Source organism: Brienomyrus brachyistius, chromosome 25, assembly GCF_023856365.1.
Source record: "Brienomyrus brachyistius isolate T26 chromosome 25, BBRACH_0.4, whole genome shotgun sequence".
In the NCBI taxonomy this organism is placed as follows: domain Eukaryota; kingdom Metazoa; phylum Chordata; class Actinopteri; order Osteoglossiformes; family Mormyridae; genus Brienomyrus; species Brienomyrus brachyistius.
Genome location: NC_064557.1, coordinates 6795130 through 6819545, shown reverse-complemented (window position 1 = coordinate 6819545; position 24416 = coordinate 6795130). Strand labels below are relative to the sequence as shown.

At 47.9% G+C, this 24416-nt stretch overlaps 1 protein-coding gene across 2 annotated transcripts in view; it reads right to left on the bottom strand.

Moving 5' to 3' along the window:
• Positions 1-24416, bottom strand: part of pax5 (paired box 5) — a 61319-nt gene that overhangs the window by 8461 nt on the left and 28442 nt on the right. For both annotated transcript variants that reach the window (XM_048996012.1, XM_048996013.1), the window contains exons 3-9: positions 23008-23173; positions 21726-21923; positions 21248-21303; positions 19536-19655; positions 13746-13921; positions 8424-8553; positions 3166-3267 (exon numbers count right to left, since the gene is read on the bottom strand). In XM_048996012.1, the coding sequence (XP_048851969.1) occupies positions 3166-3267; positions 8424-8553; positions 13746-13921; positions 19536-19655; positions 21248-21303; positions 21726-21923; positions 23008-23173 (948 nt within the window). The remainder of the gene's footprint in view (positions 1-3165; positions 3268-8423; positions 8554-13745; positions 13922-19535; positions 19656-21247; positions 21304-21725; positions 21924-23007; positions 23174-24416) is intronic.

The window sequence follows — 24416 nt, the reverse complement described above, 5'->3', positions numbered from 1 at the left end:
GGATATCATTATGGTCACCGCCTAATGCTCAGACCTGTCCCAAACAGGGATATCATTATGGTCACTGTCTAATGCTCAGACCTGTCCCAAACAGGGATATCATTATGGTCATCGCCTAATGCTCAGACCTGTCCCCAACAGGGATATCATTATGGTCACCACCTAATGCTCAGACCTGTCCCCAACAGGGATATCATTATGGTCACCACCTAATGCTTCCTCTGTCCACAGCATTCCTTCAGCAATCCTCATATGTCAGTCTATGGAAAACTCGCCAGCTCGTTCCTGCTTTGCATTTTCAGACAGGATACATTCCCCCTCCTCTCAGATTCTAACAAAGATCCGCTTCATTTACCCCCCTGGTGCTGTTCTGTCTCCCCCTGTAGACAGATACAAGTACCGGCCTCCTGTTCTGCCCCGGCCCACCAGCTCGCTGTGCCTCAGTGACCCAAGAAGAGAGAGAAACACTGAGACGACGAGTCGGGGGAGGACGCTGCTCAAACATAGTGAGAAAAAGGCGAGGAAATGTGGAGAAGCTGAGATGATCTCCAAAGGAGGAAAGCAAGCCAAGGGACATACCTGAAGATATGTAAGAACTGCAGCAGCAGAAGAGCTTTGGTAAAGCAGGTCAGTCGCGTGTAGTGTGTGTGTAGTGTGTGTGTAGTGTGTCTGTTGCACTTGCTAAGTAGATGATGGGTTATGATGCAAAGCCTCCACCAGGAGTGATAGTAGAGGTTTATAAAGAGGGCCTAACCCTTTATGGGGGGGTCTGATTTTTATGAAAATGAAGGAAAACACTTCATTACTTGGCTTAATTAGCGTGCATTTACTTGGGCGGGCTAAAGATTGTTTTAGGGGGCTAAAGCCAAAGCCCCCCCCCCACCACCAAAACAGCCCAGGTAATGCTCCTGGCCCCGTCCCGAACGCTCCCTGTCCATGGCCCAGAACAGCCTCCACCCCGCACTGGCTTCCTCACGAGCAGGCGGGTCCACCTGACTCGGGCCCAGGCACTGGGGGGACGGAACAGCAGCTGCCCTGACTGTAAGTCCCCAAAAGCAGGTCGCCCTATATATCACTGCAAGGCAGCTGCTAAAGCGTATAAGGAGAACTTCAGGAGGTTCAGCATGGGCGCCTCCCTGAAATGCGAGCCCAGTCTTAGAGCAGTGTAGTCCTGGAAACACAAAGCGCATTTCCCCACAGAGCCCTGATCCGTGGCAGTACATCCTGGCCCTGCGCAAGAGGCCCGCAGAGCACAAGCAAGACGGGCAAGGGAACCAATCTTTTAATGTCCCGGAGCCGTCATTATTCGCCACTGGTCACTGCTCCACTGAGTGGCAGCAATTCGGACCATACGGAGAGGGGGGGCATTTTGGGGAGAGGAGTGAGGAGGCGCGGGAGGGCACATCCACCTCCTGCCATGTCAAGGTCACACACCACGAAACCACACAACCCTGCCTATAAAAACTGAATACAGAACTTTCTAGCTGCACATATACACCATACACAACATATACTGTACATGAGACAAATAACAGAGGATAACTGACAGGCATGAATTGCTGTACGGTGCTTTAAGTGTAAGCCTCCACTCATACTGTCATCAACATTATCAAGTTTATTAACAACCCGGCACTGGATAAGTGTTTTTCTTTTAGGATACGCGTAAGATGGAAGGATTGATGCATGAACTGATGTAGGAATGCATAAACAGAGGGATGGATGGATGGATGGATGGATGGATGGATGGATGGATGGATGGATAGATGGATGGATGGATGGATGGATGGATTGATGGATGGATGGATGGATGGATGGTCGGATTATAGCTTTTTACAACAGGCAAAGAGAATGTGTAGTTTTTACAGATTATATCAGCAGTGTGCACACGTACTGGTCTGCGCCGAGGAAGACTGCGATATATTCAAACATCCCTGCCTTGCGGCTAAAAGGCAGACGTCTAGCAGCCTGCTTGATATTAATATATGGTTCTTAAACGTGCAGCAGGCTGAATGCATCCCGGTCCTTCAATAGGCACTTGACAGCTCCCTCTGATATCGTATCTCCACCTGACATGTCGAATACACTGAGCTGTGAGCTCTTTGAAAATAATGATGAGTCGTTTCTGAATCAATACATAAATATCAACTGCGGCGAAATGGAAGTTCACAGATCTTCACAGTTACAGACCAATAAGTAAAACTGTAAAATAGGCTGAACTTAGACGTGAATTAACGCTACCCTACGTGAAAATTAACTGGAACAATGGTGAAAACCCATGCAGCTAATCACGGACTCTAGCCTTTGCCCTGAGCTTCCAGGGATGGACTTCAAGATCTCCCTGGACTGATTACAGAGTTGGATGGATAGATGAACCTCCTGAATGAATGGATGAAATCCAGTAATTCCCAACCCGGTCCTCGGGAACCCAGAGACGGTCCCTGCCAGACAGGAAGCTGAGAGGGAGCAAAAACATGCATTGTCCGTGGGTCCCTGAGGACCGGACTGGGAAGCACTGGAATAATGGATGTTTATACCTGATTAAACGAAAGAGCATTTTCAGAGATTCCGCTCGTTTTCATGTCAAGTCATGTCAAGTGGCTATCAGTGTTTTTATCCAGGGTTTAGCCTGCTTTATTTTTTTCTTGAAAAACTATTTAAAAATACCATTTATTTAATCGTGACTAAAAACAGCCAAGCAGCACTGACAAGTAGAAGTTAAGTTTAGTACATTTGATTACAGCCAGGTTTTGCCTTTATAATCAAATTCATGTTGCTCACTAGTTTTTTCTGTCTATTAAATGCTAATCATCAGATGCCGTCTCTATTTCTCTGAAAAATGTAGCGTCATACCTACACATATATTTCTATATTGGTCACAGTGAGGTCAATTTAAGTGAGTGGGGGACAGTATGAATGAATATGTGACAGAGAACTGAAGAACTGTGAACAGCGACGGTTTATGACTGCGTAATATCCGCATCGTAAGGCAGGCTATTGTGTTCGTGAGCATCACACATTTTAGAAAATATCTCTGTGTGAATTTCACAGAACTTACTTTTTCGAATATATAAATATTAAACCAACGTCATGTATAACAACTATGGGGATTAATAATACTTTTGCTTCACATTCCTTCGGTACTGACACGGAATCCTGTGCACTGACCTGACACCATTCCGGGCAGGGATGGGGTGCTGTAACTGCCCTGTCCAGCAGGGGGCACATGAGGGGGATACCCTGGCAGGGTGGTACTCGCCAGGTCTCGACCTGTGGACACATGGTACGTTGATGAACGCTGGGCTCCGATAAACAAGGCGCAGGGCTGCCGTCTCGGTGTCTGTGGCCGAAGACATTTTAAAATGGCATGAAATTCCTGATAAAATTCATATCAGCAAGCAAACATGAAACGGTCAGCTTTAGTGAATGTCCCTTAACCCTTGATAAAAAAAGCAAAACAAAAAGGGATCGATTTAATTGAAAAAAACTGAACTTTTGAAAAGGGGTGATTCTACAACCTTTTTTTTTTCAGGTGAGGGCTGTACAAGGGACCTTAATTCATACAGAGGGGCCAACTTTATCATTAGCCAATGATATGTTTTTAAATCTTTGAGTGACAGGGGAGAAGGTGGTGGGGAGGCCAATCAGCTTACAGCTGGGGCCAGTATCCCGTGTTCCCGCCCCTGTATACGCCTGCTAAGAAGATGCATTTATACACTGAACTGCAGACACCCTGATCACACTTATAAAATACATTTCTTCCCACTTATTGCATCTCAAGGGATTAAACGAGGGGTCAGCAGCAGCTCTGTAGCACCACACTGAGGACACATTAGAATCAGCTGCTGATTTACACCTGAAAGCCAAGGTGAGGTGATTGGCTATCCAGGCTCACAGGGCACGAGCCAAAAGCGGAGTAGCCTGGGGGAAGGGTAGGGAAGGACGGGAGCAGAGACACAGCCGGGCGGCTGGCGATTGTAAACGGGGGCTTGGAATCTCAGCACTTACACTTGCATTAAGTATTAGTGTGTCTGCCGGACTCCTGCGAAATGAGCCCAGGGGCTGCTGCTCCGCACTGCCGATGGCTCATTAGAGCCCGGCCCCCCTTTCTCCACCCTGATCATACTCACTCAGTCCTCTGCATGCTGTATCTGGTATGTGCTATGCACCCACCAACCCCCGGGGACCACCAGCTACCACCCCCCTCCATATCTTGAACCTCCCCAGCTGGTTTTGTTGGCCGTCCATCAGCCACCGCCCTGCCCATACCCCCAACCACCCCCAGCTGGTTTTGCTGGCTGCTTGTCAGCAACCCCTCCCTCTATACTCTAACTTCCCCCCCCCCCAAGCTGATTTTGCTGGCTGCCTGTCTGGTCTTGCTGGCCCTCTGGAATTACAGCTGCACCAGGCCTGTCACGGTACGTCATAAGCTTCTCTAGACGTGGGGCAGTGGGAGCATCAGGGAAGGACAGTTATCATCGCAGAGCGACCGAGTGTTGGTAGAGCAGGCTGCATCTCAGAGAGAGCAGACTGCTCAGCCACGCCCAAAGGGGGCGGAGTCACCGCTTGAGAAGGATCAAGGAGGCGGGGGAATGGAGCAGGACCAGGGAGGAAGAGAGTGCCTGGGAAATGGGATCACTTCAGGCCAGAGATGGGGTGACTCTGATGTTTACTACTGGTCCATGTTTACCTGGTCAAATGCAGCAAATTACATAACGTTCAAGACTACCAGACCTCGGGATATATAATGTAGAGAATATTAATTTATTGAATTTACTTAATTCCATAACTAAGCTTACCATCTACTCAACAACAAATTCATTTTTATCTCTTTAACCTATATTTTTTTAAATATGACATGGTAATAGTTTAGCAAGTAATTCAATAGCCTAAACAAACAGTACTTAAATAATACCATGTAAATGTTACAAGTCATACATAATAGTGTATCTAGAAGTACAACCCGTTTGTAAATCTATCCAGATGTTCATCATGGTTGCAAATGAAAATGTTTATCTGCAATGAGCAAAAGGTCCCAGGCACTCGGAGCATTATTTATGATCATAATCATATTTAATATTTTTGCTCGGTTTTTCTCCCCGCTGTTCATTGTTTGCAGATGGCAAATCTCCGCCCACCAGGAAGTGGGACAGTGCATTTTCTTCTGATTGGATCGCCTGTCATCTGTACCCACCCCTCGATTTAGCAAGTCAGCAGGTTACAGTTCAATAGAGGAGACGGTGCTGGCTGCTTTTAACAAGTAACTCAATCATCCAATGAGCCAGTGAAGTCATTTTGTATCAGCCAGTCAGATTACCCTTGCTGATTAGTCCCAGCCTCTCTCACAGACAACAAGCCAATTTGTTCCGCCACCAGGAGGTGGCAGTAAAGCACAACGATATAAGTCAGATTCGGATAATAAGAGGCACATGAATGCTTTGAGGGAATTTGGCAGTATCAAAGAAGATAGAAGCTAGCTGCTTGGTGTGTAGGAAAATGCACAGAAGTGGGAACTGGAAAAGGGGTCAGATAGGGGGCAGAGCAGAGTAAATAAGTGGGGGCACAGGGAAGATGAAGGGAGGAGGAAGAAAGAGCTGGCGTGGTCACAGAGGTTGTGGCTCCGACAAGCACGTTTTTCTGCTTGTGTTTATGGTGACTGTTGCCCCACGCCGCACATCTTGGCAAAGATTTCCTGAGTTTCAGGACCAAACCAAATCAAATCACTTTATTTGTCACATCACATGGCACTTGGTAGAGTGCAAGTCAGCGAAATGCCTGTGTGCAAAGTCCCAAACAGCAGCCACAAAAAGTGCAATAAAACGAATATCGCAATTGCGAATTAAACAAACAAAACGAACAAAACAATAGGCGAACAAACAAAAACAAATAAATGGATGAATCCATAGACATACAGACAAACAAACAAACAAACCAACCAATAAATAAATACATAAATATTGGGCATCTTAGAGACAAATAAATAAATAAATGCATTAGATGGCCATATGAAAATGAGTACAGATAGGGTGACAGGGTCCATTGACCGGAGTTCTGCAGTCTGGTGGGAGAACCTCTGGAAGGGCCTGTGTTACCCAGATTATTCCTCTTAATGCTGGCATCAGACGAATAAAAACGACAGGTACTCCCTGTGGTAATCCTGCATGGCAAACCTTTGCCACTAGAGGATGCTGCTGAGTCATCAGACCAAGCCAAGGGCTTAATTTCTCTCGACTGTGTCATAACATTTCATGAAACATACTTAGCATTCTCACAGCTATAAGAGCATTTCTCAAAACAATTCATGCATGTAACACAACACTATGCTTAAGCTGCAAAAGCCTGTAACATAACCAAAACAATTAGCTCATGTCTCAAAAGCAGATAATTCCACCAATGAATTAGTCAATACCGCCAAAATGAGTAGTGCGTCGTTTTAGCCATGAGATCCAAAGTGTCAATGCAGGTACGCTGCTGAGCTTCAGAATTCCCAATGATAGTCAGTTCCCACTTTCTCATTGTCACTAACTGATTATTTTTCTTTAGCAAAATGATGCTTATTCATGTCAAAGACACCAGTTGCAACATTGCAAGTGTCTGCATTACGATATGCAAAGTTCACTGGCATGAGAAAGCACTCGCACGTGTAACTCAGATCAAGACACTGTACAATAGCAATATAACACAATAACAGCAAAAGGGCAATACGAGAACGACAAAATGACAACAAAAGCATATACTGTGTGAACCAAAAAAAACAGCAATTTATGGAATATGTTCTTCAGTCATTCTGAAAGTTTAATGACCTGTTTTGCAAGTTTTACACAATTTTGGGTATAAATTATTACTTTGGGAAACTACACAATACATTTTGACAAAGTTTCTGCAATGAACTGAAAAGTATGCTGAATGATGACAACTGTACAAAAGTGTTTGAGACTAAAATGTTTAGAAATCTGCAATAAGAAACGTTGTTCTGCTGCACAGAAGTGACACTGTAGTGTGGGGCTCAGACTCGCGGTTTTGCAAACTGTTATTTGAGAAACATGCCAAAGCAATCAGGAAAAAACGGTACAGAAAAAGTCAAAACTCGCTTTCTTAAAAAGTTATTTTCTATACTTCCAACAATATTCAACAGCTCACAACCCATATTTACTTGCAGTTTGTTCCTGATAAATATGTAAAACATGGATCAATTCTCATTTACTTCACTTGTTATTTTTAATACAATTTCTCTCCCCAGGCTGTTTTATATCAGTCATATGCAGAAGTGGATAGTTCAGGTCCAGAAAGTTAAAATCCAGACCAAGATTTTGTTTCAATGAACCAGGTGAGGATAGAGTCACAGTCGAAGGGTCTCTGTGTTAGTAGGTTGAAACAAAATCTTGGTCTGGACTTTTACTTTCTGAAACTGAAGTATCTATCTCTGGTCATAAAGCTGGACTTAAATGGAGGCGTTAAATATATAACACAAAATATAAGGAGGCCTGACGTGATCTTGTTAAGTTGTCCAGCCCCCAGTCTGTTATTCTAATCACCTGCCCCATCTTGCTCTCCAGGAGACTCACAGACACATACAGAGGTGAGATCGAGCTTGGGGGTCACAGTACTGGGTCGGCTTGTGTGCAGCGTCCCTGCACCTATCTGGCCTCAAGGGCCCAATGGCGGCACAAGTCTGGCAGTCAGAGGTTTCAAACTGGTGCTCTTTCTGATTACCGGCACAGAGTCCTACCCTAATGAGGTACACCCAGGCACTAACAGACAGAGAGGCAGACAGACAGGTAGGTAGGCAGACAGGCAAACACACATGCAAACAGACAGAAGGACGGGCAGGCAGGCAGGCAGGCAGGCAGGCAGGCAGGCAGGTAGGTAGGTAGGTAGGTAGGTAGGTAGATAGATAGATAGATAGATAGATAGATAGATAGATAGATAGATCTAGAAGGAGCGTGGATCAGGATGAGGAAGGAAGCGTGGATCAGGATGAGGAAGGATGCGTGGATCTGGATGAGGAAGGAAGCGTGGATCAGGATGAGGAAGGAAGCGTGGATCTGGATGAGGAAGGAAGCGTGGATCTGGATGAGGAAGGAAGCGTGGATCAGGATGAGGAAGGAAGCGTGGATCAGGATGAGGAAGGAAGCGTGGATCTGGATGAGGAAGGAAGCATGGATCAGGATGAGGAAGGAAGCGTGGATCAGGATGAGGAAGGAAGCGTGGATCTGGATGAGGAAGGAAGCATGGATCAGGATGAGGAAGGAAGCATGGATCTGGATGAGGAAGGTGTGTGGATCAGAACGAGGAAGTGAAATGTAACCTGGGAGCACCAAACCAGAGTAGCTGTGTCACTACCGGCCTCAGAACATCACACCAGAATAGAGCAGAAGTCAGCAGTGGGGCTCAGTGACGATGCCAGATGCCGCTGCTCCACTCACCTGGCACCAGTGGGTATGGCTGAGGTCCCGGCACGCTGGCGCCCAGCTCCGACTGTCCAGCGCTGGCCAGTCCACTCTTCATGTCAGCCAGACCTCCTGCCAGGGTGGCCATGGTGGAGTAGTCTGCTGTCTGCAAGGAGGAGGAGGAAGAGGAAGAGCGCGTCAGGGTCAGGGAAAGCCAGCGGGACACTGTCCACATCCATCCTTTCATGTCCCTCAGAAGGTGGCCGCAGCAAGCGAGAGCATGGAGGAGAGGAGAAGAAGCAAGCAGAGTTCACTGCAGCCATAGTGCGGCTGAGAGAAACTATTAGTTCATTCTATTTACACATGAAATTGTACAGATATTCTCTAAATGGCCGTCAGTCCTCAGAGAAACCAGAGTGAAAGTGAGAGCTGACATGTATTCATATGTGGTTTTGATTCAGAAATGATGGAGAATTATACAGTGTCAACAGAATGAGGGATCATTGAAGCAATCAGAGAGGTCAAGGGTCTGGCTCAGGGACTGAGTCACTCTCCCAATCCCAGGATTTGAACCGACAAGCTTCTGATCACAGGTACAGACAGTTTGACTGTGTGGTTCTCTTTCTCCTGTTAATGTTAGTTGGGGTCGTACCCCATGCGTGTGAATGGACCCCCCCGCTCGATGGCTTGTGAGGAAGACCAGCACTCAGCTATACAGTGCCTCCCCCTTACCTCTCTACACTGCCCCTAACTCCCACCCCCCCCCCCCCCCGGCCCTCATTTTCACATCGGTATGCAAATGACGCCCTAATTGAACATCACGAAGTTTAGCCAACACCCTGACAGCTCCTTAAGCAAGACGGATTGCTTTCATTTTTCCCAGTAAGCGCTGTCAATTCTGGGATTCATAAAGCGTCAGCCTCGATCAGGACGGCACGGGGGCACAGCTGTGGCAGTGGGGAGGGCGGGGAGAAGGAGGGTCCGGAAGGAGGGAAGCAGGAGGACGGGGAACGGCAGAGAGGGGGCGTGAATGGGGAGCACAGAGGTTTCCCTGCTTCCCCGAGTAGTGATTCACAGATTTGTACGTCCATACTTCCCCCTTTTAGCAGACGGTGGGCGTTACTGGGGGCAGAAGTGGCCCCTAATGGTGACTTGCTGGAGCAGCGCTCCCCAGTGCCACTTCCGGCACAGATGAGGCTTTAATTGTCCGACACCAGAATGGTTTTGGCTCGACAAAGACACTCTGAACAATTTACATGACAATATTTCCACCCCCAAAGCCTGACCAGCCCCCACCCCCCAGGAATGCTGTCTCTCATGAAGCTGGGAGCCAGGGCAGTATATACTCCTATGTCGCTACATGGGGGGGGACCATCGCTGACATCATCAGCAGGGTGAACACACATGCGCCCCATAAACCCAAACCCCGTCTAGGTCACAGGGACCAATTTCCAACCAGTGGGGTTTATGGACTTTGTCATAGAGCATTTTTTGGGGGGGTGGAGGGGGGATAAGAGGTCAGATGCAGCAGACTTTGGAAAGCGCCCAGTCGGCATGGGCTCTGAGGGGGCGCATTGTCTAGACAAAAGGCCGTATCATCAGTGGGCTCCTCACGCAAATGCCCCCCCCCCAATCGAAAGGTGTCCCATTTAACCTTTGACCCCAGAGAAAAGGAGGGGAGATGAAGCAGAAAGGCAGAGGATGGGGTCCCTCCCAGCCCAGCTGCCATCTCCTTCCCCCTGGGTGCCCTGCCCCCATGACCGTGCGCACACACACACACACACCACACACACACACACACACACCACACACACACCACACACACACCACACACACACACACACACACACACACCACACACACCACACACACACACACACACACACACACACCACACACACACCACACACACACACACACACACCACACACACACACACACACACCACACACACACCACACACACACCACACACACACACACACACACACACACACACACACCACACACACACACACACCACACACACACCACACACACACACACACACACACCACACACACACCACCACACACACACACACACACACACACACCACACACACACACACACACCACACACACACCACACACACACACACACACACACCACACACACACACCACACACACACACCACACACACACACACATACATACCACACACATACACACCACACACACACACACACACCACACACACACACCACACACACACACACACACACACACACCACACACACACCACACACACACCACACACACACACACCACACACACACACACACCACACACACCACACACACCACACACACACACCACACCACACACACACACCACACACACCACACACACACACAGGCATACACACACACACACACACCACACACACACACCACACACACACACCACACACACCACACACACACCACACACACACACACACCACACACACACACCACACACACACCACACACACACACCACACACACACCACACACACCACACACACACCACACACACACACCACACACACACACCACACACACCACACACACACACCACACACACACCACACACACACACCACACACACACCACACACACACACACCACACACACACACCACAAACACACCACACACACACACCACACACACACACCACACACACACCACACACACACCACACACACACACCACACACACACCACACACACACACACCACACACACACACCACAAACACACCACACACACACACCACACACACACACCACACACACACACCACACACACACACCACACACACACCACACACACACACCACACACACACACACCACACACACACACAGGCATACACACACACACACACACACCACACACACACACCACACACACACACAGGCATACACACACCACACACACACACCACACACACACACACCACACACACACCACACACACACACCACACACACACACACACACACACCACACACACCACACACACACACACACACACCACACACACACACCACACACACACACACCACACACACACACACCACACACACACACCACACACATACACACCACACACATACACACCACACACACACACAGGCATACACACACACCACACACACACACACCACACACACACACCACACACACACACACACCACACACACACACACCACACACACACACCACACACATACACACCACACACACACACCACACACACACACCACACACACACACAGGCATACACACACACCACACACACACACCACACACACACACCACACACATACACACCACACACACACACCACACACACACACAGGCATACACACACACCACACACACACACAGGCATACACACACACCACACACACACACCACACACACACACCACACACACACACAGGCATACACACACACACACCACACACACACACAGGCATACACACACACCACACACACACACCACACACACACACAGGCATACACACACACCACACACATACACACCACACACACACACACATACACAGGCATACACAAGCATACACACACACCACACACACCACACACACACATACACACCACACACACACACACCACACACACATACACACCACACACACACATACACAGGCATACACACACACCACACACACACACATACACACCACACACACACAAACGCATACACACACATACACACACACACCACACACACACACACCACACACACATACACAGGCATACACACACATACACATACACACACATACACAGGCACACACACACCACACACACACATACACAAAAACACACACTGACAGACACACACAAATATACACAGACACACAAACATACACATGCACACTGATAGACACACACAGACGGACAGACTGACAGACACAAACAGGCACATGCACAAACAAACACACACAACACACACAAAGATAGATACACCCACACAAACAGACACACACAGACATAAACAACACACACAGAGATAGATACACCCGCACAAACAGACACACACAGACATAAACACAACACACACAAAGATAGATACACCCACACAAACAGACACACACAGACATAAACAACACACACAGAGATAGATACACCCGCACAAACAGACACACACAGACATAAACACAACACACACAGAGATAGATACACCCGCACAAACAGACATAAACACAACACACACAGAGATAGATACACCCGCACAAACAGACACACACAGACATAAACACAACACACACAAAGATGGATACACCCGCACAAACAAACACACACAGACATAAACACAACACACACAGAGATAGATACACCCGCACAAACAGACACACACAGACATAAACACAACACACACAGAGATAGATACACCCGCACAAACAAACACACGCAGACACAAACACAACACACACAGAGATAGATACACCTGCACAAACACATACACACACTCACTGACCTGTCTATCTCCCCACAGTCATGCCACCAGCCTGGCAGACGTTCAGTGGTTAATTAGCTAACAATTAGACCTTCCATTATAGCCAGGAAAGTCAAACACGGCGGGTAAGGGGGGGGTGATGTATCACATGCATAATTTACTGCCATTGAAAGGGAAATTTCAATAAACAGCTTGACAACTGGCCACTGTTTCATGGGGACTCCCGGAGAGTCGAAAAGACTAATTAACGACCTGACGTGGCTTAGTAGCCCCCCCAGCTCACCCCCCTGGGAAGTAGCAGGACAGCGGCGGGGCACTGAACAGGGGGAATGTTGCGATTGCCAGTACAAGCATGTATTGCCTACCGAAGCGAAATCTCCGTCCGGTGTGTGACCATGCGTATTGCGTGTTTACGGTTGAACAGCTACCAAGAAAACTGATGATCATTTCACTTTCTACGCAATGCAAGTGTTTCGGGGGCCCTAGATGTCAGATGACCTGAAAAAGAAAGCAGATTTTGGGAAGCTTCTAGTCTGCTAGTCTGCTTGGGCTCTGAGGGGGCACGCACATTGTCTAGGCAAGAGACGGCATCAGTCAGGTCCAATTGGGGCATTATTGTCGCTAAGAGGATCTGTTCAGGTTTAACATCAGTTGGGGACTCTGCAAGGTTCCGGGGAAAGATTCTGGGTAGAAGTGGATGTGGTCAGTTCAGAGTTGGGTGTGTATTCAGGCCTGGGAGAAGGATGTGCGAGGCTGAGCAGAGTGCATTTAGGTCTGGGAGAGGCATCGCACAGGGCAGAACAGGAAGCAGGCGAGCAAACAGAGGCGGGCAAACCTCCTCTTACCTCCTGGTGCTTTCGGGGCTCTAGGTGGGGGATGAGGTCGGGGAAAAGCTGCCTGTCAAACAGCGGGTCCAGTACCTCTAACTGCTGCGGCGCGAAAAGCTCTCCTCTCATCTGCTTCCTCAGGAAGTCTCGCCCCGGGTGCGAATTGCCATTGGCCAGTGTCGACTCCTGCAGCACTGAGGCAGGAAAGAGGCAGAGATCAGCGGGACAAAGATGGAAACAAACCTGGAAGAACAGGTCAGAAGGAAAGAGACTAGATTAATGCACAGTCGTTAGCAGACAGATAAATGGTAACTACTACATGTTTCTGACTTAATATATGTGTTGGTCTTTATTTAGCTAATGCTGTGTTGATGCCATTCATTTTCCAAAGAATGCTGCATATATTAAAATAGTACACGAAGATTTTGTCTTAAGGGGTGGCATGGTGGTGCAGTGGTTAGCACTGTTGCCTCACACCTCTGGGACCCGGGTTCGAGTCTCCGCCTGGGTCACGTGTGTGGAGTTTGCATGTTCTCCCCATGTCGTCGTGGGGTTTCCTCCAGGTACTCGGGTTTCCCCCCACAGTCCAAAAACATGCTGAGGCTAATTGGAATTGCTAAACTTGTAGGAGTGCATGTGAGAGTGACTGGTGTGTGAGTGTGCCCTGCAATGGGCCGGCCCCCTATCCTGGGTTGTTCCCTGCCTCGTGCCCATTGCTTCCAGGATAGGCTCCGGACCCCCCGCAACCCAGTAAGGATAAGTGGTTTGGAAAATGGATGGATGGATGGATGGATGGATTTTATCTTATTACCTGCTTCTATAGAAGTTACTGCTATTTAGATCAACTGACAATGCATTTGAGTGCAACTGGTCAAATGATCACAAAGGATCACAAAGGATCATAAAGCGTAATCAATGCATTTAGAAAAATCCATTAAAAATTCTGGAATTAATTCTAGTACAGACACTCCTCACTTAACGACCTGCGTGTTTAACGAGCACAGGACGCACGACCAGCTCTCCGACAGGTCAGCACTGAGCACTGTACAGTATGCAAACCAAAATAATACTGATTTTCTGAGAGCTGATTTTCTCCATTCTGTTTATTACAGTATACAGTACACTAGTGTATAAACATTTATAAATATACTAAAAAAGTTTAAATGTAACATTGAACCAATATCAAAAGATTGGGATTGACACAAATCCACTAACAGTGGGCTTGAAATATCAGTAATGGGCAGCTCCTGGCTTAACGACCAATTCACTTAACGAACAGAACTGGGTCGTTAAGTGAGGAGTGTCTATGTGTCTCAGAAATGAGTTAGCTATGTGTCCTTACCACTTTATCAAATAAGACTGAAATAAGACTGATATTAGGAAATCATTGTATATATTTTTTTTGTTAAAAGGTAAATGCATATTATTGAAAGAGTATGTAGAATTTAAAAAGTGTTTGTGTTTGCAAAAAAAATCCTGTTTTGAAAATCATATAAATCCTCCTTCAGCAGTACACAGGCTGAAAGAATATTCCTACTGTACATGCGCGGCTGTGCGGTTTGCAATTTAGACGATCACACACTTTATTTAAAGGTCGCAGAAATCTCCCAGAGGATAAGACTGACCGCTAAAGGGTTAAAACATTATCGCTTCAATGTGCAGCGACTGAAACCCACAAGAGGCACAAGCAGACACATCAGCCAGAGAAAAGGATTGAAACAAACTTCCCCACAAAGAAGCAATTCATTGCCCCAAACCACTCTCAAAAGATCATTCCGGCATCCCAGGCTCTAGACCTTATCCATCTGACGTTAGCCAGCGCCAGACTAAAAATACTTTCCATTAAAATTACACACACGCACGTTTGAGCCAGGCCTAGACCTCGGTTGAAAACGGGTCGGTAAATAAGAGGAGCAGGACGCTGATCTCGGTGATAACACCCCCCGGCAGAGATTAACAGGAGCCGCATGCATGTGTGTGAGTGCATGTGTGTGACTATGTGATCCCCAGCCACATGATGCCCGTATGATGGACCAATTTCACAATCCCCAGCCCTAAGATAGAGCCAGCGGGGGCTCGCAAACATTAACTGGTTGAACTCGTCGCCACCCAGTTAATCCTACTGCCCACTCCGACTTGATGGAATTCAATTGATCAATCATGTTACGCCGATGGTGCTATTTCTCCAGGTGTATTGCTTTCTGTAACCCCTGCCAGTGTCCTTCCCCCAGGGTCCTAGCAACGGTCTGGTGCGAAGGTGCTCTCTCTCGGGGGCTCGATTTCTCTGCTGCAGTGTTCCAGTTGAGGGGGGTCAGGGGAGACTCAGGACCACCTCACAAGAGCTCAGGGAAAATATGTGCCTGGGGGCGGGGGGCACAAAATTACCATCTTACATGATTCAGTGGCACCTCCTGCCCTTGACTGTCAACCTCTACTGTCAACCTCCTGCCCCCCCACCCCCCCAGTCCACAATTATTTATTTTTTGGTCAACCTGCCCACTAGGGGACTCCACGACACTTCTGACAAAATTCAAACACTGGTGGGCTGCACTCGACGTCAGTTTTGCTTGGTCCGTGGTGAGTTGAGTGTATATTTTCACATACTGTGGGGACGGTGTGGCTGGGTGCATTAGGGCTCTGTGCCCACGTCCCCATGGTCACCGACAGAATGATACCACCGTTGGGCCTCAGAGCAAGGGCCTTAACCCTGAAAGCTCCTGGGGTGCTGAGTGACCCTGCTCTCTGATCCCTTTGCTCACTTGTACGTCGGGGTGATATGTGTGTAGTGTGTGGTGATGCCTGCAATCACCAGTTCAAATCCCATGATCGACCTAGGAATTTCATCAGCGTGTCCTTGTAGAAGGTCCTTAACCCCCAAATGCTTTATCGAAAAATGAACATCATGTTGGATAAGAACTTCTTCTAAATAATTGTTAATGTAAGAAGTGTAAAATCCAGATTGAGGGAAAGCTACTTCACTATCAAGATCAACATGTGGAAACGTCACAGGCCATATGAAATGCATATAAAAATGCTTCAAAAAACACACACTGCACCTCTGAGAAGCACAGAGATGATTCTGGAATTCTATCCACACTGAAGCGATGACATGGTTCATTCCCGACGCTCCAGAGACAGAAGAAACACGGTTTGAACATCCAAGAGCGACTTTGAATCCTACGTGGCCGGCATGGGCCAGCCTTCGTGGGGCCCCCGGAGCGCCGGGCCCCAGGCCCCCGGGGCCTTGAAAGGAAGCGCAGAAATGTCTCGCCTTTTCTGCATCTGAGCCTGAAACAACACGACAATGGCGGCGCAAAGTCCCCGCCGAGCTCCACCGCTTTCTCTCCACGCCATTGTGCGGAAACGAGGGGCTTTTGGGAAAACAAACAGGGTCCAGCGATTTGGGTGGGTGGGGTGGTGCTGCAGGAGGCGGGTGAGGGGCAGGGGGGGGCGCTGAGCCTCTTTGCAGTCCACGCAGATTAGCATTAGCATAGCGAGCAGGCCTCACGGTCCGACGCCTCGACGTCGTCGCTGACCCCCCACCCCCGCGGGTGATCAAAGGCCAGGGGCTCAGCAAGGATCAGGGCCTCATTGAGCATTTGACCCCCCTTCCAAGACCTCCGGCCCCACCATCCTCTCCCTTCCGCTGCCCTTTTCACTGCCTTTAAGCTGCTCTCTTATGCAATTCAGGGGCATGGGGGGTGGGGGGGCGACAAGACAGATTTTAAATTCCCAGTATGGAGTTGACTTTTAGGGCTACTGTGCCCCAGTCCCTCGAGGGTTGGGGTTCAGATTGCGCCCCCTATCTTGCATGTGTGGAGTTTGCATGTCCTCCCGTGTCACTTGGGTTTCATCCCCCAGTCAAAAGCGTGCAGTGAGCCTGACCGGCGTCTCTAAATTGACCCAGGTGGATGATTCTGAGTAATGGACTGGCATCCCAGTCCAGGGTGCACCGCAGCCCAGACAGGCTCCAGGCCTCTGCAACAGGGATAAGTGGCCAGGAGATGGATGGATCAACGGATAAATATTGCCTTTTAAGATAAAGATAAGATAAACTTTAATGATCCCAGTGGGAAATTCTTCGGCATAAAGTTACTCCATTTACGTCAAAATCCCACAATGATCTCTCAGTGTTTTTTGAACTATTTTTATCTGTTAAGTTCATACAGCCTGTAATGTTTCTGCCATGTGCATGCTGACTCTGATCTTGATTGTTATGCGTAACATTTTCTCCTTGGGAATTTTAAGGCCATAAGGCCCAAAACCCACAGCTTCACTCTTTAATGGTCTTATTATATACGCCAGTGTTTCCCCATCCGATCCTCGGGGCCCACAGTCGGCCCGTGTTTTTGCTCCCTCCAAACTCTCTACCAGACAGTCCACATTTTTGCTCCCAGTAGGGAGGTGGGAGGAAGCAAAAACATGGACTGACTGTGGGTTCCTGAGGACCGGATTGGGAAACATTGATAAGGTGAATTAGCAGGAAAATCCCGGGACAATCACTGCCCGCTCACTGCTGCTATACCCTCAAACAGTTCGCGGATAATAAGGGAGCTGACTGCCATACTGGGCTGATAAGACCAATGATTCCCTCCAGCATCTGACCTCGTCACACCTTTATCTCTTTCATGGAAGATCGGATCTGTGGAGACCCGTGCTCTCCATCTCACACGCGACCCAGGAGCTCCTGTCACTCTGGATGCTTTGTTAGCAGATCTCCGCTTGGTCTTGATCAGCATAACCTCCATGATATGCTTCCTTTCTAGTTCCAAAGCTGATATTAGCTGCCTGCTAACAGTAAGTAGCTTTACTAAAAGATTTACATTTTTTATAATCATGTATGGTATCATTGGTCTGTGGAGCATCTAAAGCATTTAGATCAAGTACCTCCCAGCGTGACAGAGTCAATTAAAGATCAAAATCCATTTAGGGTCAGAGCGCTTTTTCCCAGCACTGCTACCAGCCGTGTGTAACATCAATTAAAGTGGCAGGCGGTTAATTATTTCTGATTAACAATGTGCTTGATTAAACTGATGGTCTCTAGTGATGGTGTGGAACATGGAGGGTGGTGGCTGGACAAGATAGAACAGGATATACTGTCAGTATACTCAGAAGCCTGGACAGAACCCTGTCAGTATACTCAGAAGCCTGGACAGAACCCTGTCAGCATACTCAGAAGCCTGGACAGAACCCTGTCAGTATACTCAGAAGCCTGGACAGAACCCTGTCAGTATACTCACAAGCTAAGCCCAGGACAGAACCCTACTACTATACTAATAGCCCAGGACAGAACCCTGTCAATATACTCACAGCCCTGGACAGATGTTACTGTTCTTCACAACCACAAACAATGTAAAATATGCATTTAATTATTGGGAGTTAAGATACATAAAACACTAAGGGCTTGAGGTGGGGGTGAGGCTGGGGCTGGGGGGGGGGGGCTTAGACGATCACAGCAGCACAGGTGTCCGCCACGTCTGCCACATCATCTGCCCCCACAGCTCCATATCGCTGACCGCCATGCCCACTTTACATACGCCGACACCAAGGGAGGATCTGTTTCCTGTTTACCGCAGCGAGTCTGCCCCAGAGTGAGGGCGGCGGGCTCAGAAACGCAGGACTACACAGGAACTGATACTTCAGTCTGCCCCCCGGGGGACCAGGGTGTGAAACAGCTTGTTGGCATGACTCAACCGAAGGCTCCTCAACTCCCGGGTCACGGAGAGCCCACTGTCATCACGCCATAAACAAACAACTGTCTGCAACTTGCCAGCCAGCAAGGGATGCCTATAAAAAAAGGGACCATACCTTCTTCCCGTTTACGCTTGCCGGCGTCTCCGGCGGCGGAGCTGATTCCCAGAATGCCACTGATGGAGTAGGAGGAGCCGGCCGCGTCGCTGGGCACCTGAGTCACCGTCGCCGTTGACGCTGGGAGGACACAGAGAAGTGCTTGTACACGCTGGCAAAGTCCAGGTCAGCGGCTTTAACAGAACTCAGAATCGGACATGTTCCCTGACAAACCTCTACAGTAACAAGCAGTCAACGCCAAGGAAGTGTTTTTATTGGTCATTTGAAGTCACATGACAGTAATACGGCTACTGGGGCACCACATCCCATTTGTCAAATCGCCTCTGTGTGCCTGGAACCTCCTCACAACTCACTGGATCAAATGGGGAACCGCAAGTCACTTTGTGACGGATAAAACACATTCATCCCGGCTTCCTGACTAATGACGTGGAAAACAGAATAAACGGATGTCCTTTCCTCCCCTGATTTATTACCTCAATTATCTGATTTGAGAAGCGAATTCTCCGTTAACGAGGTAGCAGCCTCCCCCCCCCCCGCCCCCCGCCTCCCCCGATGCGTCCATTCTCCTGACACCGCCGCTTTGTCTAGAATTTTAAATTTCAATTTTCCATATCACCCTGAAAGCCATCTATCTTTATAATCCCAAAAAGTACGAAACTCACTAAGCTGCACGTGTGAAATTAATTTAGATTAAGGGCTGATTTGCGATGATGGAGATCGCTGCGGGAAAACTCATGCCGCTCGAAAGGGAGTCCATTACAGCCCCGTTCCCCTCCAGCTCTCCGCATCACGCATGCATAATGCCATCTCTACAGAATCATCCGGAAATGCATCAGTAATGCTACACATACATATAGCAGCATCAGTAGATCCAGTTCTCTTTGTGTATTCCTAAACTATCTTCATGGGACGCAGCTCCAGTGCCAGTTCCCTGCCAGTGTCATTGATGTTTTATTTGATTCAACTATACTGCAAACACATGTGCTTAACTGTGTGTTGTCCGTTGTCTGTGCCCTGAGGGCACAGAGATGGACTGTGTGCTGTCTATTGTCTGTGCTCTGAGGGCACAGAGATGGACTGCATGTTGTCTATTGTCTGTGCTATGAGGGCACAGAGATGGACTGTGTGTTGTCTGTTGTCTGTGCTCTGAGGGCACAGAGATGGACTGCATGTTCTCTATTGTCTGTGCTCTGATGGCACATAGATGGACTGTGTGCTGTCTATTGTCTGTGCTCTGAGGGCACAGAGATGGACTGTGTGCTGTCTATTGTCTGTACTCTGAGGGCACAGAGATGAACTGCATGTTGTCTATTGTCTGTGCTCTGAGGACACAGAGATGGACTGTGTGTTGTCTATTGTCTGTGGTCTGAGGCACCGAGATGACTGTGTGTTTTCCATTGTCTGTGCTCTGATGGCACAGAGATGGATTGTGTGCTGTTTATTATCTGTGCTTTAAAGGCACAGAGATGGACTGTGTGTTGTCTATGATCTGTGCTTTGTAGACATATAGATGGACTGTGTCCTATTTATCATCTGTTCTTTGAGGGCGCAGAGAGATGGACTGTGTGTTGTCTTTTGTCTGTGCTTTGAGGACAAAGAGATGGACTGTGTGTTATCTTTTGTTTGTGTTTTGAGAACACCGAGAAGGACTGTGCATGGTTTATTGCCTCTGCTTTGAGGACACAGAATATTCCCTGTGTACTGTCCCTTACCTATGTTGTGAGAGCCAGGCTGGTTGGGAGGTTGTTGCACTTTAGTCCGGATGATCCTACAGGGTGAGACAGAAGGAAACTGGTGACCTCACTGTGCCTCAAGGAGGCAGGAGATGTGGAAATACTTGTTGTTGACAACCATCTCTATTCATTCTGCAATTACACCTGCAGTGAGTATGTTGGTTCAGAACTAAAGAAATGAATGTTGCCAGTTCAAATCCCGCGTTTGGTCCTTCACTAAAACCATGAAACCCAACTGCTCCAGCGACCGGCTGAGCCTGCTTTCTCAATCGCATGTTACTTTGGATAAAAGAATCTGCTCAATAATTAAATGTAATGTTGTAATGATGGTGTGTATGGGATGTATGTGTGGGTCTGTGTCTGTAGATAATACAGGAGAACACAAATAAATTCAACAGAACAAAAAAGTACAGCTAGAATTGTGTTGGATGCTGGGACTGAAACGCGCGGCGCAAACCTGTTGATGGAGCTGACGCTGGGCACTGTGTCGTTGTCGCACACTCTCTCGGCCAGCAGCCTGTCCCTGATCTCCCATGCAAACATGGTGGGGTTCTGCCGCTTGTAGTCCGCGATTTTGTCCACGACTTTGGGTGTGGCCACCTTCGGTTTGGACCCGCCGATGACCCCTGGACGGATGCTGCCAGTCTCATAGTATCTGTAGTGGTGCGATGGGAAGATTGGGATAAGACTGGCTAGAGAACCTGGTTCCGCAGGACTCGTTCTCATGACGTGCTGGATACACATGGTCGTATTCTAGAACTTGGGATACTGTGACTTTCTGTCCTCATCTGGAGATCACATCCTGGCCAGGTGGTGAAGTGAGTGTAATTACTTATAAAATACTCCTGAAGCAAAATAAAACTGAAACAACTGCCAGGACTGAGGGGGTTTCCCGGTCCCAGCATCTGCGAGGGCCAGGAAGGAACGAAAGCAGCAGATGGTTACTCAGTGGGGGCCGAACTCTGGACAAGGATGCCAGGGCTCAGCGTACGACGGCCCTCCCCCACCAGCCCCACCTCAGTGCCTGTCGCACTGCTGACTCCCTGGCTGCAAGCCCAACCGAACCCTGCACACGTCAGCGGCCACATAAACCACCTAGCAAGCACATGTACAAGCCCTGGCAAACCAAACTCACCGATACACACAATCGGGGTCAATATCAGGACAGTTACACACGCTGGCTTCCTGAGACAAGCAAACATTCTCGTTCACATCCCTTGACACAAAAGCACATTTAACCAGCTGAGCCAATACGAATTTCAGCATTGCCTCTGAAAGGCCCAGTGTTCCGGATTTGCGCCAATGTCCAAGAGCAACTAAAAATGAACCCGCAGAAAGCCATTACTTGCTGCTCCCAGATCTGAGAAGGACAGTCCAGTCAACATCGGAAGTGATTCTGTAGATTCTAAGCCAGAGATCTAGATATGGAGCATAAAGTCAGAATGGGGAGTTTTTTTTCCCCTTTTCAGGTTTTAAAAGTGTCCACGTTCCCAGTAATAAAAAAGTGATGACCTTATGCTAAACTGTGCCCCGCAGCGGAAATATTTAATTTTGCGTTCAGCGATTTATCGTAACTGGGGCTCGCCGGCCAGGCTTTGCTTTTATGCCGTCTGATCGGCCCGGTGACGGATTCAAGCGGCCAGCCTGCTCCGCACTCCCGCCCGGGGCAATTGTGAGGGTGTTCAGCGTAGATATGGGGGTATATCCTGCCAGCGGCGCGGAGGCGAGGGAGGTGTCACCTGCCCAGGATCTTGCTGACGCAGCCGTGGCTGACGCGGAGCTGCCGCGAGATGTCGCAGGGCCGCACGCCCTGGTGCGCCAGCTCCACGATGCGCTGGCGCACCACATCTGGCAGGGGGCGCCCATTCACAAAGACCCCGCCCAGCTGGTTCACCCCGCCGTGTCCTGCGGGAAAGCAGAGGCATGATATGAGTACCCCATTAAAACCAGCATCCTTGTGCTTTTGCACGCTAACTTTTAATAAAGTAATAACGAAACCCCCTGTTAAAACAATACAATTCATGATTATTCAAAAGTACTTAGCAAGGCTATCAACAATGCTTTTTTTTGTGACAATTAATTTGATAAACCCCAACTATGGTATTGCATTATGCAAATATGCCAATAATTGCTTTGCAATTAATAACGCGCCTTTTGTTAACTGATCAGAGATATATAAAGGAGCGGAGGGACACCTTTTTTTTTTCTCCCGCTCAAGACATCGCACGGAATAACAATCGAACATTGCTGTCCCTGGAGATCAAACCATTTCACTCCACTTCCACCTCAGTCTCCGGTGCTATTGATTGAGTTTCATGTGGATAAGTACTGCCCCTAGTGGTCATATCTGACATAGCCATTGTCTCGCCTGGCAATTGTAGATTATGACCTAACACAGGATGATTACAGTGATATCAACAAACACACTTAAAAAGCACTTTTTAATAGCTAAATTCAAATACTTTAAAATTCAGATGTGCTAAAATGACTCGCATGTAGATTATGAGACTCGATAAAAAGGTTCACATTGTTCGTCCTCCATTAATTTAGGCCTATGCAAATGTTTGTCGGCACCCAGATTACCTACAACACTGACATCCTAGCAGAATTCATTGAAGAAAAGGTGCATTCATAGCACTGAGTCAAACAGTAGATTCCAGAGTTTAGTCATAGACACAGTAAACAATCAGCTTTACTATGCAATGGAATTCTTACTCTGCAGGTCATTCTTGCCTCCAGCAAACACAAATTAAACCCAAAACACAAATACAAATTAAGGAGCCTCAAAGACAATAAATATGCAAACGGTTATGATACAGTGCAATGCAAAATCAACATAACGTGCCAAGTATTCCCGTAAACACAAAATGCAACTGTGAAATATGATTGTACCATATCTACACCAATTTTACACTTTACACATTTGTACACCAATGAGGATAATAGTAATCCTGCATAGAATAAAGAATAATAGACACTAAAATGCACAAATAAAAAATAAAATAATACTCAGTCGTTCTCTTATCATGTAAATACTTAAGCCTTATAGTGCTTTTACCGTGGTTTTATATGGTGATGTGGGACTGGAAGAAAGCTGAGCTCCTCTTAGCTCGAGAGCTACTTCTCCGTAAGGAGAAGTGAGGAGGTC